At 38.4% G+C, this 17,215-nt stretch overlaps 1 protein-coding gene across 2 annotated transcripts; it reads left to right on the forward strand.

Moving 5' to 3' along the window:
* Window positions 1-1,866: 1,866 nt before the first annotated feature.
* Lsm6 (LSM6 homolog, U6 small nuclear RNA and mRNA degradation associated) lies at window positions 1,867-15,457 on the forward strand. Of its 2 annotated transcripts, XM_048813479.1 has the most exons (5): window positions 1,876-1,996; window positions 3,362-3,464; window positions 9,041-9,144; window positions 13,058-13,171; window positions 15,130-15,457. In XM_048813479.1, exons 3-5 carry the CDS (start codon window positions 9,051-9,053, stop codon window positions 15,162-15,164), a joined length of 243 nt encoding a protein of 80 aa, XP_048669436.1. In that variant the 5' UTR covers window positions 1,876-1,996; window positions 3,362-3,464; window positions 9,041-9,050; the 3' UTR covers window positions 15,165-15,457. The 2 variants fall into 2 exon arrangements, with proteins under 2 accessions (XP_015339937.1, XP_048669436.1); XM_015484451.2 differs by lacking the exon at window positions 3,362-3,464 and having other exon boundaries at window positions 1,867-1,996.
* Window positions 15,458-17,215: the final 1,758 nt, after the last annotated feature.

The following is a 17,215-nucleotide window of genomic DNA, read 5'->3' on the forward strand; positions in this document are numbered from 1 at the left end:
AGGGAAAAAGAGTAAAAAAAGATCAGTGGTTGCCGTGGATTAGTGGGGAGGAAGAGCTGGATAGGTGGAACACAGAGAATTTTGGGGGGCAGCGAAACTATTTGTGGATACACATCATTATGCATTTATCAGAACCCACATAATGTATAACCCTAATGTAAACTATGGACTTTGGATGATAATGATATACCACTGTAAGTTCACTAATTGTAGCAACCAGACTGAACTACTTGAATTAAACCCAGTCTTTCCAAATCATTTTTTATGACTTTAAGTCTCCTTAATAATGCAAGGCTTATGTACATGGTTTCAAAGACAAGTTTTTGAACCAATGCTAAAAAAGTTTTGCACATGTTTTCTTCATATAATAAAAGAGGATGAAAAAAAAATGTGGCAATGGAAAGTTGCCTGCAAGTTAGTAAAGGCCAAATCTAAGCTGCTCAGGGGTTTCTGGGACCAACCACATTTTTTATATGTTTGTTGGCCCAAACTATTTGTCTAGTTGAGACTTTACAAATCTATGTCCCTTGGAGAAGGTGGCAGCTGTTCTGCAGATGAACCAAGTCCTGAGAATGCCCCACTGCTCCTTCCCACCACACCAGGCTTCATAGCTCCATGAGGACTAGGGCAGAGGGAAAGCAGCTTTGAGTCAAACACTTTTTTTGAATAATTAAAACAATCAGTGAGGAATGTGGTGCAATTTGACTTCGTTTATGAAGAAAGTTTTTAGGGACAGGGTTTTATATGGTACCATGTTTGTTCCTTGCAGCTAGCTATTTGATTTAAATAGTACTTTACTTAAATTTTTTATTTACATTCAATTTTATATTGCAAGAACTTCAAATACAGACCTTCCAATAAATCTGTAACTATTTGGTCTGAACTAGTTGTTCTCTTTCCATAATATCAACCAAAGTTTCCTTTCTTTTGCCGTTAGACTTAAAAAAAGGGAACACATTTTTTCATCTGAGAAAAATTCTGCACCTTAAATTCTATAACTTTAACCAGGGTTAAGGATCTGTTGTTTGAAGCTATTATCATTTTGTTTATAGTGTTTTATATCATACATAGAATTAAAGTGTAAATTTTAGGCTGATGAGGATTTGTGTGTAGGGAATAGTTTTCTTTTTTCTCTCCCTTCCCATTAATAGCTACACTCTAGAGAATTCATGCAAAATTCCAAATCAAGTTCCCATAGTAGCAATTAAATTATATCTGCATACCATTTTATTTTTTAAATTGAATTTTATTTTTTTATTTGTTCTTTTCAGATATACATGACAGTAGAGTATATTTTGACATATTACACAGACATGGAGTATAACTTCCCATTCTTGTGGTTGTGCACGATGTAGAGTTACACTGGTATGCATACTATTTTCAACTGGAACTATTCTGTAATGCAATATAACTTGTATCATTTATAATTCAGTTGTTTTAGTGACTTTAATTTTTTGTAACATTTAACATTCCCATGGAAACAGTCTCTTGCTAATAGTGTCTGAGCCTTCATATATTTAATTAACATTCAAAGGTGTATTTAAAGACTTGAGGTTGTTTTATGTATTTGCTTTAAATGACACAAGGACATTTCTGGGTACATACAGTCCATTATTTAAGAATGCATTTCAGTTTCTTATGCCTTACTATTTGTTACACTTCTGTAAAGAAATCTTATCCAAAACATCATCTCCAGTTTGTTTCATATTTTTATTTCGGTTTTTGCACTCGGCTCTCTATTAGAAGACAGAACGCCAGTTCTTACTACTCGAACCCCATTGCACCAATTTTGCCACTAAACAAGAGTTCCTGGATTCGCGCGCTCCGGCCCGCTCCGGCTTTTCGGTCCCCGCGAGCTGCCGTAGTAGAGGACAGCACTGATTGGCTGAGGCAGAAAAGTGCCGCCGCCTCGGCGGTTTCGGTTTTCGCTCGGATTGTCCGCGGAGGCCGGGCTCGTGGGGCGCGGCGGGTGAGAGTGCTGGATCCCGGCTTCTAGGTGAGCCCGGCGGCCTGGCGGGCCGAGGACGGAGTCGCGTGCAGCCCTGGGTTGGAGGCCCCAGTATTGTGTCGCGCCGGACGGCGACTGCAGCGACCGGACCGGGCCGGGCCGCCCCGGAAAGGGCCTGGGGAGCGGGCCCCGGCGCCCGGGGGTGTCGGGTCGCCGCGACGAGCCGCGCCGCGTTCTCTCCTGGGCGCCTGGTGTGGCCATGAGGTTTCTGGTTGGAGGAGCGGCGCGGTTCCGGCTGGCTTGGGGTTGGTTCCCGGGCTGCCCTGGTTGGGAACCCGGGGTATGGCGGGAAAGAGGACCCAAACCCAGGCCCAGCTTCGCCCGCTTCCCTGGGCTGCAGGGAGTTGCGGGGCCTCGGTCACTGTGCCTAGCCCAGGAATTAAGAGCTCTGGCCCATCCACCGAGTTGTCAAGTCAGGAGCCTCACGATGTTTTTTTGCACGGTGTGAAGTCCTGTCACCTGGAGTTTTCTGTGTCCTTGTGCGCGCGTGCATAGCGGGTGTTTTATTTAGGGTGTCTAGGATTAAGATGATGCGTTTCATGTTGGTGGTAACTTAATGTCCTCCTCACTCCTCTCCGTAGTAACTAATACATGACTATTGTAGGAAAAAAAATTGAAAATACAGTCTGGTAAAGAAAATGATATGCACGAAACCCCTCAACCTACACCCACTTTGTCTTTTGTATGTGCTAATTTCGACTTTAGCTAAGACTCTGCATATTTTTATCACTTAACAGTATATTTAGTTTTCCACTTCCATTTAAAAACCTTTCCTAAGTATCATTTCTCATTCCATTTCTTCTTTTGGTTGGCTGGCTACTTTATCATTTCGTGGGTCCCATCAGTTATTCAGCCATTTCCCTGACTGTGAGGCATTTGGATTGTTTTTGAGTCTTTGCTCCATTTCAGCATCAGATAATACATTCAGATGATACTTTGATAAACTTTTTACCCCTCAACTGTATTGTAAATTATTTCCATGGACTAAATTCTCAGAAGTTAAATCATTAGATGCTGTGTTCTAACAGAGTGTTTTTAAGGTGTTCATAAACATTGCCAATTTTTTTTTTCAATCAAGTGTTAGTAGTTGATATCATTCAGGTATGACTGTATGGTATATTTCTTAACACATCAACTAGCAAAGCCTCTTTTTGCAATTTTATTATTAATAGTGATGCCTAGTGATTGTGCTTGCTAAAATATTTTTGCAGGAATCTTCAGTAGAGAGAGAGAGAGAGAGAGAGAGTGTGTGTGTGTGTGTGTGTGTATTAGTGGAGTTATGATATAGACTAATTGGATGTTAGAGCAGAAGAGACTTCAGTGGTCATCTAGCATAACTGCCTTATTTTGCAGATGAGGAACCTGGGGCCTGAGTGGTGGAGTGATGAGTTACCCAAGTCACACAGCTAATTAAATAGCAGAGATGGGATTAGAATTCAGGTTTCCTGCCTCCCAAGTGAGTACCCTTATCTGCCTCAAGATGCTTTCTCACTGAATGTGGCATAGAAGAGAATTTTAATTTTACATCACCTGGATTATTCTTTCCTTTTAGAATTTTACTTAGTAAAAGAGTTTAATTGTTGAAGAAATTAAAATACTGATAAATGGGAAAGTGACCATTTCCATGGCTAGGACTAGAAACCCATTATTTAAAAAGGCAGTTCCCTTCAGGATTTTTTTCAGTTGCTTTCAGATTCTCTATACATTAGAATAAAATATTCCTAGTAAGCTATGCAGTTGTCCCTTAGTATCTGAGAGGGATTGGTTCCAGGACACTTGCAGATACTAAAATCCATGGGTGTTCAAGTTCCTTATGTAAACATTGTAGTATTTGCCTATAACCTATGTATATCCTCCCCTATAACTTTAATCATTTCTGGATTACTTAACACAACGTAAATATTCTTTTGGATTGTTTAGGAAATAATGACAAAAGTCATGTTCACTTTACATATAACCAGTATAGGTCTAACTATTTTTTTTTTTTTTTTTTTTTTTAGTATGGTGATCCATGAAAATCACAGGATATGGAGAGCTAATTATTTTATAATCCATTATTTGGCTAGGACATAATTATTGGTTCTCATTTCTTAGACTTCTTTTATTTTCTTTCTTTTTTTTGGAGAAAGGGTCTCACTTATTACCCAGACTAGTCTCAAACTCATGGACTCAAGTGATCTTCCTGCCTCAGTGAATAGGTGGAACTATAGGCACACCCTACTGTGCCTGGCTCAAAGATTTCTTTAAAACTCCTTTTTGCTTTAAGTCCAGAGAACAATGTTTTTTATTTTAGTTAGCAAGTTTTGTCAATTGACATTTTGGTCCAGATAAGCCTTTGTTGTGGAGGGCTTTCCTGTGCATTGTAGGATATTTAGCAACATCTGTGTCCTCTATCTACCAGATACCACTAGCACCACCCTCAGACATGACAATCTTCAGACATTTTTTATAAATATATTTTTTCAGTTGTTGATAGATCTTTATTTTATTTATTTATTTGTATGTGCTGCTGAGAATCAAACCCAGTGCCTCACACATGTCAGGCAAGCGCTCTACCACTGAGCCACAATCCCAGCCCATCCAGACATTTTTAAATGTCCCTGACAGTAGGGTGCAAAGTCACCCCTAGTCGAGAACCAGTGGTTTATAGGAATGATCTGGGGAACTTGAAAAATTGTAAATTATAGTAATTTACAAGTAAGTAACTGCCTTTTGCTTGAGGTAGGCTTCAGGACTCTGCATTTTTAACAAGCATCTCTGTAGACTTGGATGTCTCGCTTTCTTCAACAACACAGAAATTTTTCTATTTTCCCTTCTCTTTCTCTTACTTGGTGCTCAACAACAGAGACATTTCTAAGTTGATAACTGCTGAAGTCATAAATGATAGTTACTAGCCTCTGAACCTGTAGTTTGAGTGGTGGGGGTGGGGAGAGAATGGGACTGGGATTTTGCTTGGCACTGGTCTTAAATGTCTCTTCACAGACTCAGGCACTCTGCTCAGGTAACCAGGATACCAAATGAGGAAGATGCCTTCTCTGTCCCTGAGCTGTTAGAATCTACTGTGGGAGATTGGTTGGCAAATGGGAAAATGACAAAATGGCCTGAGAAGGGCAACTAGCTGAGAAGGGTGGTGACTGACAGTGGAAAGAGGTGCTCTGAGGGGACTCTCTTGGCCCTTGGAGAGAGGAGGCAGTAATCCTGTGCTTGGGGTGGAAGGACTGGTATGAATTCTTCAGAAGAGCAGGCACTCCTCTGTCTCAGTCGGGTGCTGTGTGGAGAGCCGTTCTCAGTGGGGCACCCTCCTCGGACTTTGATAGTTTTGTATGATGCTGCATTTAGTTGGGTTGTAATGTTATGTTTCCATGCGAATTTTTGCTTTTCAGATTTTCTTTTTCCACCCTAAACTGTAAACACTAGGCATAAGTAAAGGTTTATAGGAAAACACTGCCAAGAATTAAGGACTTCCAGATTTTCTGTTCAATAGCATAACTCAAAATCACATCAAATCTCTTTCCACTCAGCTATTATATTTCTTTGCAGGCAAATTTACAGTACTTTGTCACTGGGTAATTTTCCCTCCTTGTTAGTTACTCTTATTCAATAAGATCTACATGTCTCCACGGCCATTCCCCAGGTTTAATAGGGGAATCTTGGCGTATTCAAAAAGGCGACAGACAGCATGTACTTTTGAAAAGGTTTGAGCTTTGGGGTCAAGCCTTGGTTCATCATCCACTTCACAGGGTTTCTGTGTGAATTGCTTATGAATCCATAAGCACATCATTGAATGAATGAAGTTTGATCCCTCTCCCCCTGATTCTTTTACCAAAAAAAGCAAACAAATAAAACCTCTGCAGAGCAGTATGCAGATGTCCTCATACTCGATAGACCTTTCTGTGGCTTCTGACAGAAAGTACACTGCCTTTGACTTAATAGCCATTTGTGAAAATAGGTCATTTAAAACAAGCCTGAGTAGGAGTCAGGGGAGGGATAGGAGTCATAGAAGGTGATGATGGCTTTAATTTTAAAGGGAGAAGTTTTACCAAGGTGACCCTGCAGAAAGGAGGTCTTTTTCCTCTTACGTGTTTATGGTTCAGGAGTCTTATCTCTTGCTTCAGAAATTGTCAGAACCGTTCTTTCTGCCTTATCCAATTTAAAAGATGAAAACTTAAAATTACTTGAGCCAAGTGATGGGAAAAATTGTGGTGTCAAGACCAATTTACTCATACAAAATGGATTTATGGGCAAGTCATTAAGTAACAGGGAGTACCAAGGAGGCCTAATGAAGACTAATGTAAAAGATATGGCTCTACTACAGTGATGGATAAAATGTGTTTGAGGCAACCATAGTCTTCCCAAATAACTTTTAAAATGTTATTTTTTTCAAGAGTTCTAACAGAATGTAGATATTCTAGGAAACAAATGAGAAGCTTGTTACCAGTCCCTCCTTTCATGTGGCTTATGGGTTTTTGAATGAGAAAAGACCTGTTTAAAAAAAAAAGTAAATAGTTCCAGGTTGTATTACATACAACCAAATGCCAAACCAAGATACCAAAACTGAGATGGCCTGCTCTCTTCCGCAGCTTAAAGCAGAAAGTGGAATCAGGCAATTCTGCTTAGAATCCTCCGTTCCCTGTCCTTGACAGTATTTCCCATGCTTGCCAGTTCATGCCAGTCTCCTAGGATTGTGCGAACAGACCCTGAAGACCCTGAATCCTTCTCTAGAACCGCCGACAGGAATCTTCAAGTGACTCAAATGTGGGAAACTGACTCAGAGGCTCAAGCTTATGATCCCTACAAACGAATGTAGCTGTGTCCTCCTTGCCTGTGTAGATGTGACCTTCAAATCCAAACACACCATCCAGTCATCCAGTGTCTTTGCTGAGACTTCTCTCCTTTCAGCTGGTGCACTCCATTTCCCTCACTCTCAGCTCAGGTGTCACCTCTAGAAATCCTCTGATCTATATTGCCTACTTCTTTCTCTATACATAAATATTCTACCCGATTGCATACAGCCTTTGTAAAAATCTCCATTGATTTTTTTTTTTTTTTTTTTTTTTTTTTTTAACCCTCCTCTGGAGTATAGCTCCAAGGGCCCAAAGGCCTGTGTGTCTGACACTTTGTAGCTGCTCCATGAGAGTTTCAGTGCTTGATTGCCTTCAGGAAGAGATTGATGTTAACTGGACTAAAATTGAGGCTTAATGGAGGTGTTTCCTTTGGAGAGCTTAGAACATATCTGTTTTGTTTTTTTTTTTTGTTTGTTTGTTTGTTTTTTTATGGTACAGAAAGTTAATGCCTTTAAGGGATACTGTCAAGCAACTGGTCATCTGGGTTTGTATTCTCTTCCAACATTAACTTTTAACTCTGCTTCTCACTTTTTGCTTTTCAAGTGTTTTTCATCCTAAATTGTAAATGCTTAGGAATAGGTGAAATTACTAATAATTAATTAATCCCTTACACTTAAACCTGTGAACTAGGTTTTCCCATCACAGTGTATTTTAGTGTGTTTTTTTAAATGCTAAATAGACAGCTGACCTTATCTCGATTTTGTACATGAAGAAACTGGCATAATGGGATTTGACATCTGCAATAGGAAATGATTCTAAGATTCATGAGATGAGATGAGTATCGTTGTTTAGCCATAAAACGGTAAATATGCGGGACATAAATAGATAGTTTATAGATGAATGAGAACATTTGTTTGTTTTTACTAAACTCATTAAAGGTACTGAATCTGTTACAGTATTTACTTTGTAATTTTTCTCTTTGCACTGAAAACACATAAATAAAATTGCTATGTGGACTAAGTAGTAGTAGTAGTAGTTGTTGTAATTTTAGTTATCTATTGAGGCTGTGCTGCTTTAAAAAAATGAGCTGGCAATTCAGTGGCAAAGTTGAATCTTGCTGAACAAAATAGTTACTTGATCATATTTTTTAAAAAATATTACCATCCTTGTAGGTGGGTACTGTGGATGGTCCAAATGATAGTTATTAAATTTGTATTTTATTTAACCTAGGTGTTGGCTTTTCCTGTTAAGAGAAAATTATTTTACCGAAAATGTAATCACTTATTTACTTATGACCCTTCAACAAGCGTTTAGATGATTCTTCTAGATTCTCAGGTCCTAAGGTCACAGCTTCTGTGTGTGATATATATTTGAATTTCTTGCACAGTGTTTGCATATGAGTATTTGTTGAACCAATGAAAACTGGTTCGTGGCATTTCAGCTTACCAAACTGCTTAGATACACAGATTCACTTTGAGAACATCTCAAACAATGATCCTGAACTTGAATCAGATCATTGGGTGATTTTACTGGAAGTAAAATAAGCAGTGATATTTATGAAACAATGTTTGACTATTTTGATTGAAAACAAAAAACCAATTTGAGTAGTGTGCTCAGTTCAGTAATGATTATAATAATTATCCTCATAGGTACTGTTTAGACATCAGTTGTTCATAATGTGCCTTTGTATATAGAGAAGACTTTAAAATGAGACTAGTTAGAACTTGACTGTTACATCATATTTTGGTTTCATCACATTAGAGGAAAATTATTTAATCTTTCAGTGTCTTTATTTTCATCAGCAAAATGGGGATAGAAAGACCTTCTCCCTGAGGTTCCTGTAAAAATTAAATTTGATAGTGCTTTTAAAGATGTTAATAGAATGCTCAGCATAAAATATGTGTTCATTAAATGGTGAGTGTAGTAGTGGTTGTAATGGGTATGCTGTGTGTGAGATAGCAGTGACAGGTGACAAGGAGTAGCTGCTCTGTGAATACAGAGCGCTCCAATGAGGCCCTGCCATGAAACCATGTTGTGAGGACTGCATGAAATAATGCATGTAAAACACTTGGCTTCATAGTAAGCACTGACAACTTGTTAGTGGTCATGTAGTAGTAGCAGTGGAATAATAATACCAAGTCTTCATACGTGGTCCTTACCTACTCAGTTTCCTAGCTTCAAGGTTTTTTTGGTTGAATAATTAACTTTTGTCATTACATTTATTGCTTCCTTTCATATTTCTAATCAGGATTGTTAAAATGAGTCTGCGGAAGCAAACCCCTAGTGACTTCTTAAAGCAAATCATCGGACGGCCAGTTGTGGTAAAATTAAATTCTGGAGTGGATTATCGAGGTAATATTTTCATGTTTTATCCTCACTGGTGTAACTAAATAAGCCAATGTGACTTACTCAGGGTACCCAATAGACCAAAAAAGCATTGATCATCAACATTTTTTATGTCCAGCTCTTTTTCTACCTCTTTGTACCTCTGAGATGGTTCCTTTTAGAGAGAAAAATCTAACAGCAAAGTGTGTTCTTCTGACTTCCGCTGTTAGTTGTGTGAACTCTGTCTCCTTTTGAGATGATACATACCAAAGTTCCCTGGTGGGAGCCAGGGACTCACAATCAACTCAGATAGGAATAACTGAGTAGTGAAGAACGCCTTTGTGCAGCAGCCTTTGTTTTCGCAGAAGTATTTCAGATTGGCAGGCGGCTGTTGAGCAGCATCATTTTATAGCCTGACTTTCCCAATTATGTGATGTGTGGGGTATTGGGTGGTGCCTTTCTGTTCTTGTAGAGCATACTCTTTAAGAGGCTCTGAAATTAACTTTGCAGAAGGAGTGATACCAAATTTCATTTTAAAAAGTTGCTAAACCCCAAATCTTGCAAAGTTAAGATACATGAAATTACGTAGAATATTTCACAAGTATAGATGATTAATTCATTAGCAAAGTTTTGTGGCCTTGGTCTCTTCTAGATAATTAATGATGGTAATCTCTTGAGCTTTCTCTTTTTGCACATGCAGACATCATTTTGTTGAGAACTTACTACATGTCAGTGTGTTGATCTTTTTAACACATTTTCATTTTATCCGAACATGAATCCGTTGAGGTCTCTTTTGATTATCCCCACATAGAAAGGGAGGAGCTGGGACTCAAATTCAGGCTTAAGTCAGGAACCTTGTTAAGAAGCCACTGCTTTACTGCTTTTTCCCTTCCTTTGTTCTTTTTCTTTCTTTGTTTTTGTTTTGTTGCCTAGGCTGATCTTGAACTCCTGAGCTCAAGTGATCTTCCCATCTGAGCCTCCTGACTGGGACTACAGGCACATGCCATGCCCAGCTTGCTTTATTTGTCGACATTAATGACTAATTTAATTTGATTTTTGTATTATAACTAGTGGGTTTATACCAGTTACTGAGAAATTGTAAAGTCTCTGTATACTGCTTTTCACCCATTGACTTATTGATGAGCCCTATGGAGGTGATAAAGTGATCACTAGACTTCTCGGGTTTGAGTATATTTGACTGTTGATTAGGGTGGGGACATTTTTGTGTTCAGTATTTTCTTAGTACCCATTTTATTGAAGGCATCAATCTTCTTAACTTTGTTTCCTCTGTATTCTTTAAGGAAAATATTTATAAAGGTATAATACATGTTTTAGTTTTATTTTTAGAAATTTAAAAACAAATAGAGTTAGGTACAGTTGCACACACCTGTAATCCCACAGATTTGGGAGGCTGAGGCAGAAAGATCACAAATCTGAGGCTAGCTTGGGCAACTTAGATCCTCTCTCAAAATAAAAAATTTAAAAAGGCTGGGGACATGTCAGTAGAAGAGCATCCATGCATTCAATCCCTAGTACTGAAAGAAAAAAGAAAAGAAAAGAAAGAAAGAATTTAAAAACAAATCATGGAGAAAAAGTAAAGAAAACAAAATCTCCTCAAATTCTACCATCCAGAGATAATCTGCCTTCCCAATTTTTATCTCTCTGTATATTATTTTACATAAATGGAATCAACTGCACATGACCCTGATTTATTTATTTATTTAACACATTTAGTTCTGTGACAGTATGGAAAAAATTCTAGTGGCTACATAGGAATCCCTCATGTGACTGTACCAGTTTTGTTTTTACTTGGTTTCCTTTAATGACTACTGAGATTTATTTAACAAATTTTTGCCATTAAAAGCAACTGCTTTTTTAGCACATCTTGAGTGTGTAGTGTCTTTCTGGATAAATCTCCTAGGCTGGGATTTTTGAGTTTGCCAGGTGGCTGGTCCTCCATTAGGTCCAACATTTTTTCTTCTCTATGTTCTCAGAGCCTTTATGAACTTTTATTTTTCTTTTCCAATCTAAGTAGCAGCAAGTGATATTTAGTTTTGTTTGTATTTTCTTTGTTTATTAACAAGACCAAACAGCCTTTTACATGGGAAATAACCATACTTTTTTCTTCCTTTATGATTGTCTGTCCATGATCTCTGTGTTCTTAAAGCAAAATATTTTACACTATGTAGGGGGCCTTACTAAAAGAATGTGCTTATTATTTAACCACAAATAATTAAAAAAAAAAAAAAAAAAAGCCTGGTGTAGTGATGCACTCCTGTAATCTAGTTACTCAGGAGGCTGAGGTGGGAGGATCGAGCACAAGTTTAAGGCTGGCCTCAGCAACTTAGCAAGACCCTGTCTCGAAATTAAATAAATAAATAAGACTAGGAATGAAACTCAGGGGCAAAGTGCCCCTGGGTTCAATCTCCAGTACCAAAAAAAAAAAAAAATAGTAACTTTCTGACAGAGTTTCTTTCTCTTTAATGTTGAAGAAAACATTGTTTCCTATTATTTGTAGTACTTTTTAATCTCCTGGAGAAGGAAGGGGACTATAACTCTAACCTCCTGAGCAGGTTTTTTTTGTTTGTTTGTTTGTTTTTTTAACTTTTGCTTCGAAAACAGATACTCCCATTAGAAGTGAACCTTGCATCTTGAAATAATCATTTTGTTTAGCTTTTATTCATAGTTGCATATCATATCTTAGACATTTCCTGCTCATTTAGGATTGTGATTTGGATGTAATCTAGTCCAGCAGGAACCAGACTGCAAAGTTGTGTCTTAAGCTTTCTTTTGCTGGGAAATAATTGTTCTTAATAGTTCACAGTCCATTCTGGTTCTTTGAAAGTTTACAGCCTCTCTCCGAATTCCCTTAGGTTAATGTCTGTGCTCTCGTTACACACACACAATTTTGAAAAGAAACTTTTTTGTGTGGAGGATAATGGGGGCAGAAGCAGAGAGTGAGGTGCATATTAATGAAGTTAAGACTTTAAGTGAAACTGTTGACTTGGTTAATCAAATTGAATCTGTAGTGTGTGGTTTTGCTTTATTTTCTTTCTTTCTTTCTTTTTTTCCCCTAGAAAATAGCACTTTAAATTAGATGCTGAGAGTTAGAGGCTTACAGATTTTCAGCCTTTGAAAACAAATCATCTGGTCAAATTTTGCAAAATTTATACTGTCTTAACACAATTAAAGTGATTCACTCACACTGTTTCCTTGAAAGCTCCCTAGAATGTTTTTAGCTGTTTTTCTCTTATTAGTTTTGATTTGAAAATATTATAACTGTAACAAAACAGAATGGGATGTGTTATAATGCAATATGTTGCCCTGTATTCTCAAGCTGCTCTTCAGTGTGAGTCACAGCTTTGAGATGTTCTTTCAGGAGCACCTGCTGTCTCCTCTTCTATTATTTTAACAGATTGTGGAGACTTCCTCTTAACCCTGGAGTACATTCATCTGCTGCAGTAGATGTTGTGAAAGAGTGAAATAAATCTGCCAGACCCGTATTTCACTTAGTGGCTAAAGTAAGAAATGCCACTGGAACCGAGGATCATTTGTCCATGCATAATTGCCCACTCCTTTCTTTGGTGTCCAGAGAATGGCATTTTAGTTGGAATATTCTTATTCTGTTACTTTTGTGAAGGCTTTTAAAGTTGCTGTGGTGATCAAGCATTCCAGGAGGGAAGTGACAGTTCGTTGCTTGTCCTGTAGTGGTGATGTGTGACCATGTTCACATTATGCACTTCCTAGCCTTCGTTCAGAGTGCCGTAGAATAAAGGCTTGTTTTGTGCTTAAGTCTATTGGGTTTTGTTATCAGTGTGAATTTTTATATTATGCATTTAAGGACTATTGAATAAAGAAATTGTCAGTTCTAAGATATGCCCTGTAATTTTCAACTCTTACTTACTTTGTATATCTTGTTTTTGACTCGTTCTATCTCTAGGGGTCTTAGCTTGCCTGGATGGCTACATGAACATAGCCCTGGAGCAGACAGAAGAATATGTTAATGGACAGCTGAAGAATAAGTATGGGGATGCATTTATCCGAGGAAACAATGGTAATATTTCTTCACTCTATAGTTCTACAGCATTTGAAATAAGCCTTTTATTTCAAATGTTTATAATCAGGAGTACTAGGGGGTTTTCTAGATCATTTGAAGGTTGAGTTTTAGATTTTTTTTTTTTTTTTCTTTTTAAATGATTGTAAGTCTTGGATTTTCAGTGTTGCCAGTTCTTTTTTTAGGTGCATCATGGAATTGTGGAACTAGAAATTCTTTTCTCCTTCTCTTGCTGATGAGGGATGTTGGTATACTGATCTGGAACCCCATTCTCTTCCATATATTTATATTCCCCCAACACATATTCTTGCTTCTCACAGTCTGGTAAGAACGGGTGCTGTTTCCCTGCTCTGTTGAGTTTACATAATTTGGTGCTTAGCTTATCCTATTTGACCTTTTTTTATAAAGCATTCACATGCTTTTTGTAGAGGTTTATACCTTAAATAGGGCAAAAATGGAAAAATAGGAAATATGGTTCTGAAGTACTCAGCTTTTTAATTGCTAATATATTGCTATGATTACTGTGGTTATTTAAGTACTTCATTTCAAAACACAAGTTAACTTATCCAGTGAAGTCATGTTTGAATTTTTGGCAGGAAGGGGAAGAAATTGAATTATGGCATTTATCCCTTGACCAACTCCGACATTTTGGTCCTGTTCCCCAAATGGAGCTCTCAGGTTCTTTACTTCAGATTTTTTTCTTGATTTCTTTGCTTCTTGGCAAGGAGATCTTTGCCTCCCTTAGCAGTTGGATCTCTGTGCTATGGGTGAAATTTCCTGAGTCGTATAGTAGATACTCTAGCCTCTATCTTTGTAGGACCACATTTCTGCATCATGTCTTTATATACATGCTTTGATGCTTCCAGGGTGTAGAATTTCTCCTCCTATTTTTCGTGTTCTTTTTACTAAGAAGTGTTATGATCTTGCCTTAAGACAGCTGATAGCAACAGTCCACAGGATGTTCTGTGAGTGATGACAGGTGGAGCCTTTCACTTGCTCCTCGTACCTAAGACTTGTCCAGTTTCCCCAGAGGTGTTTTTGTGGCATTCAGTGCTTGCCTTCATATGGCCTTTTCTATAATGCAGTTGTTATCTTTGGATTCCCAGTTCACCTCTTCAGCTCCTAAGAAGAATCCTGACTTAATTGATGAATCTGAGCTGTTTTCTTTGGCCAAGACATCCCTTAATGTTCACTTTGAACAAACCTGTCAGAATCTGAATACTCATGGTGGGGATTAGGGAAGGAATGTACCTCTGGTGACAGCTTGACCAGTGACCCATCATCCAGTTTTGTCTTATTCTCACAATACGACATACCCCACTGAGTTCTGTTTGGGGGTCATGACAAGACTAGCAAAGCAAAACTGGATAATACCAAAGGTTGAGTCTCTGTCAGGTAACTCAGACTAAGGGCTTTGGTGCCTGGAAAAGCAACAACAAAAAAAAAACAACTCAGCTTTTGTTGATCCTGGTGCAATTGAAAAGGTGAGCAGCAGGTTTACAATTATGTTGGAGAGATGAGTAAAAACACTATTCCTAATCTGAAATCTAGCCTGGTAGATTTACTTTGATAATAAAAGTACCATTATTGTGCTTTTAATGATAGAGTAGTCTCATATCAATGCCTGGCAAAAGGCAGTATCTCTGGATTATGTGACTCCTGCTGAGGGGATCTGCACGATTACTAATGAACAAGTCTTATAGTTAAGGGACTTTCCTGTTTATCATTCTGGCCACAATTTGTGAAGTCAATCAGTGGATGGAAAAGATTAGTTGCAGTCATAAGAAATCAAACCCAGGTCTAGACTCATAAAACAAGTTGTGTAGTTGTTCCTGAATTAATTGTATGTTGTGAGCATTCCTTTTAAATTTGCGAGGTGTCAAGCCAAAATTTGCTTTTAAAACTTGCTATTACGATACTTAACAGCAGTTGCTAAATATTTATTTTTGTCTTTTCAGTGTTATACATAAGTACGCAGAAGAGAAGGATGTGAAGACACCAAGGAGCAGTTCTTTTCATAGTTGGATGTATTTTTTAATGAAAGTTTTTCTATTTTTGATTCTTTTGTGCTATAAGTTATCCTGATTTCATAGTAGTTGGTGACTTTTCACTGACATGTGAGTAAGATAAATGTATAAAGTTGTGGATTGACTTGTAAAGAGGTTTCACATTTAAGTTTCAGTCATTTTCTTTTACTTCTGTGTCAGTGTATAGAATGCTATAATAATTAAAAACAAGAGACAAAGTCTGTTTTTTCCTACAAGGTTATTAAATGTCATGTCATTCGCTTTGCCTTATTTATTCAGCAGACTACAGTGGTGCATGTATGGGTATATAATTAAAACATTCCAGAGATTTCCTCCTTTATCCTCTCCCCTTCTACTCACATACAAGATACTTGGGTGAAAAATGTTCAACAAAGGCATCCAGTTTCTGTTGGAGACTATAAAAAGAGGCCATGAGGTCAGAAGTTCAGCTGCTGATTCAGTCACCTAGATAGAAAATAGCATGGGGGTTCTAACAGTGGCACTTCCACAGACTGAGTGGAAATCCCAGTTGAGTTGGGAGAGAAATTCTAAAGAATTAACCATATACCAGTTGGGCAAAAACCTTCCTGTCAGCAGTCACCCTGTGACTCCGCCTGTGCAATTAGACCTTTTAGGTTTCCTTGCTCCTTTTAGGAGTGTAACATCAGTGTTAATCAGTTCGTGGCCACAGGAGAGAAAGAGCCATTCCGTGCAACTCAGTCATTTATATGAAAGCAAAACCCAGGGCTCATAAACTCATTCAGGTTCCAGTTGCTAAGCTGTGATTGGGAAAGAATTTCCTCTAACTTGCTTAGCAATTGGCTTTGGGGAAAACTTTCTTTAAAATCAGAGCTGTGTTCAAGAGTGAAGTTGTCCCAGATAGGAACCCCAGGCTTTCATATCGCCTGGCAAAAGGCAGTGTCTCTGGATTATGTGACTCCTGCTGAGGGGATCTGCACAATTACTAATGAGCTTCCCCCCACCCTGCTGCATTCTGAATAGTTCCACTCTGTCTCTAGTAACAACAAATATATCTGGTGCTGTGGTTGAATGGACACCAGACCTTTGTGTGAGCTTGCATCGGCCCTCCTCTTCCCTCCCTGCCCAGTCTCAGCAGCATCCCTGTTTGGAGCTGGGGTGCAATTTGAAACAGTTGCCTGGCTGAAGGATGTGGGGGCATGAGGGGGGAAGGTGGGAAGAAGTGCTGGCTCTGGAGGGGCGTGTGTGGCGTTTGTGCCATTTTATTTTGAAGATCAGAGAATAATCGGAAACATTTTTTTTAAATTAATAACTCAGGAAAGGTGAACAGAAACATTTCACCAGGTTTTCCTATGTGTACACGGAAAATAAAACACTTTATACTTTGCTTCAATAATTTATCACTTCTTGACAGGGGCTTGAAAAGGGTCCAGTTTGTAAGTACAAATCACCAATTTGCTCTTTTATAAATGACTTCTTTTAAGGAGAAAATGGATGTCCCTCCACGTGGAGGACACATGTTCTCATTTGTTTTGTAGAGTATGTGGGGCAGCCAAGTGACTGTCCCTTCACTCACTCACATCAGCCACCTCTAAAAGCAATTCCATTGTTATCTCCCACCAATCTAGCATCCTATTTTTGCTAACTTCTTTCCTGACCTCCCCTTCAGTATATGAGTCTTTATTTTCCCCTTGCCATCTCTCCAGTTTAATAGCTCTGTGGTAAAGTAGTGTTTTCATCCATGGAACTACTTTTAATCAAGATCGACTTTGGGAAATGCTACCATTTTTATGATAATAAAGGCTGCATTATGCACTTGGACCAGCGCAAGCTGTCTCCCAGGTATACCTTCAAGTAGTAGAACTGTGAAACAAAGTACAAATGCCAAAATTACTTTTTTCTTAACTGTAGTCTCCTAGAGGTCAGTGAATGATTTCCAATTGCAGCAAAGCAAAGACATTTGTTCTAGGTTGAAGAATTTTTCACTTGACTAAATATGTTCTCCCTGTCTCTGTGCCCCCTCCCCCCCCCCCCCCCC

Source organism: Marmota marmota, unplaced genomic scaffold (assembly GCF_001458135.2).
Source record: "Marmota marmota marmota unplaced genomic scaffold, marMar, whole genome shotgun sequence".
NCBI lineage: Eukaryota > Metazoa > Chordata > Mammalia > Rodentia > Sciuridae > Marmota > Marmota marmota.

Bases quoted from the DNA above. Each gene is read 5' to 3' on its own strand.
- Lsm6 (XM_015484451.2), top strand. From the start codon at position 9,051: ATGAGTCTGCGGAAGCAAACCCCTAGTGACTTCTTAAAGCAAATCATC. The intron at 9,145-13,057 runs GTAATATTTTCA...TTCTATCTCTAG, and splicing joins TTCTGGAGTGGATTATCGAG to GGGTCTTAGCTTGCCTGGAT. The intron at 13,172-15,129 runs GTAATATTTCTT...TTGTCTTTTCAG, and splicing joins ATTTATCCGAGGAAACAATG to TGTTATACATAAGTACGCAG.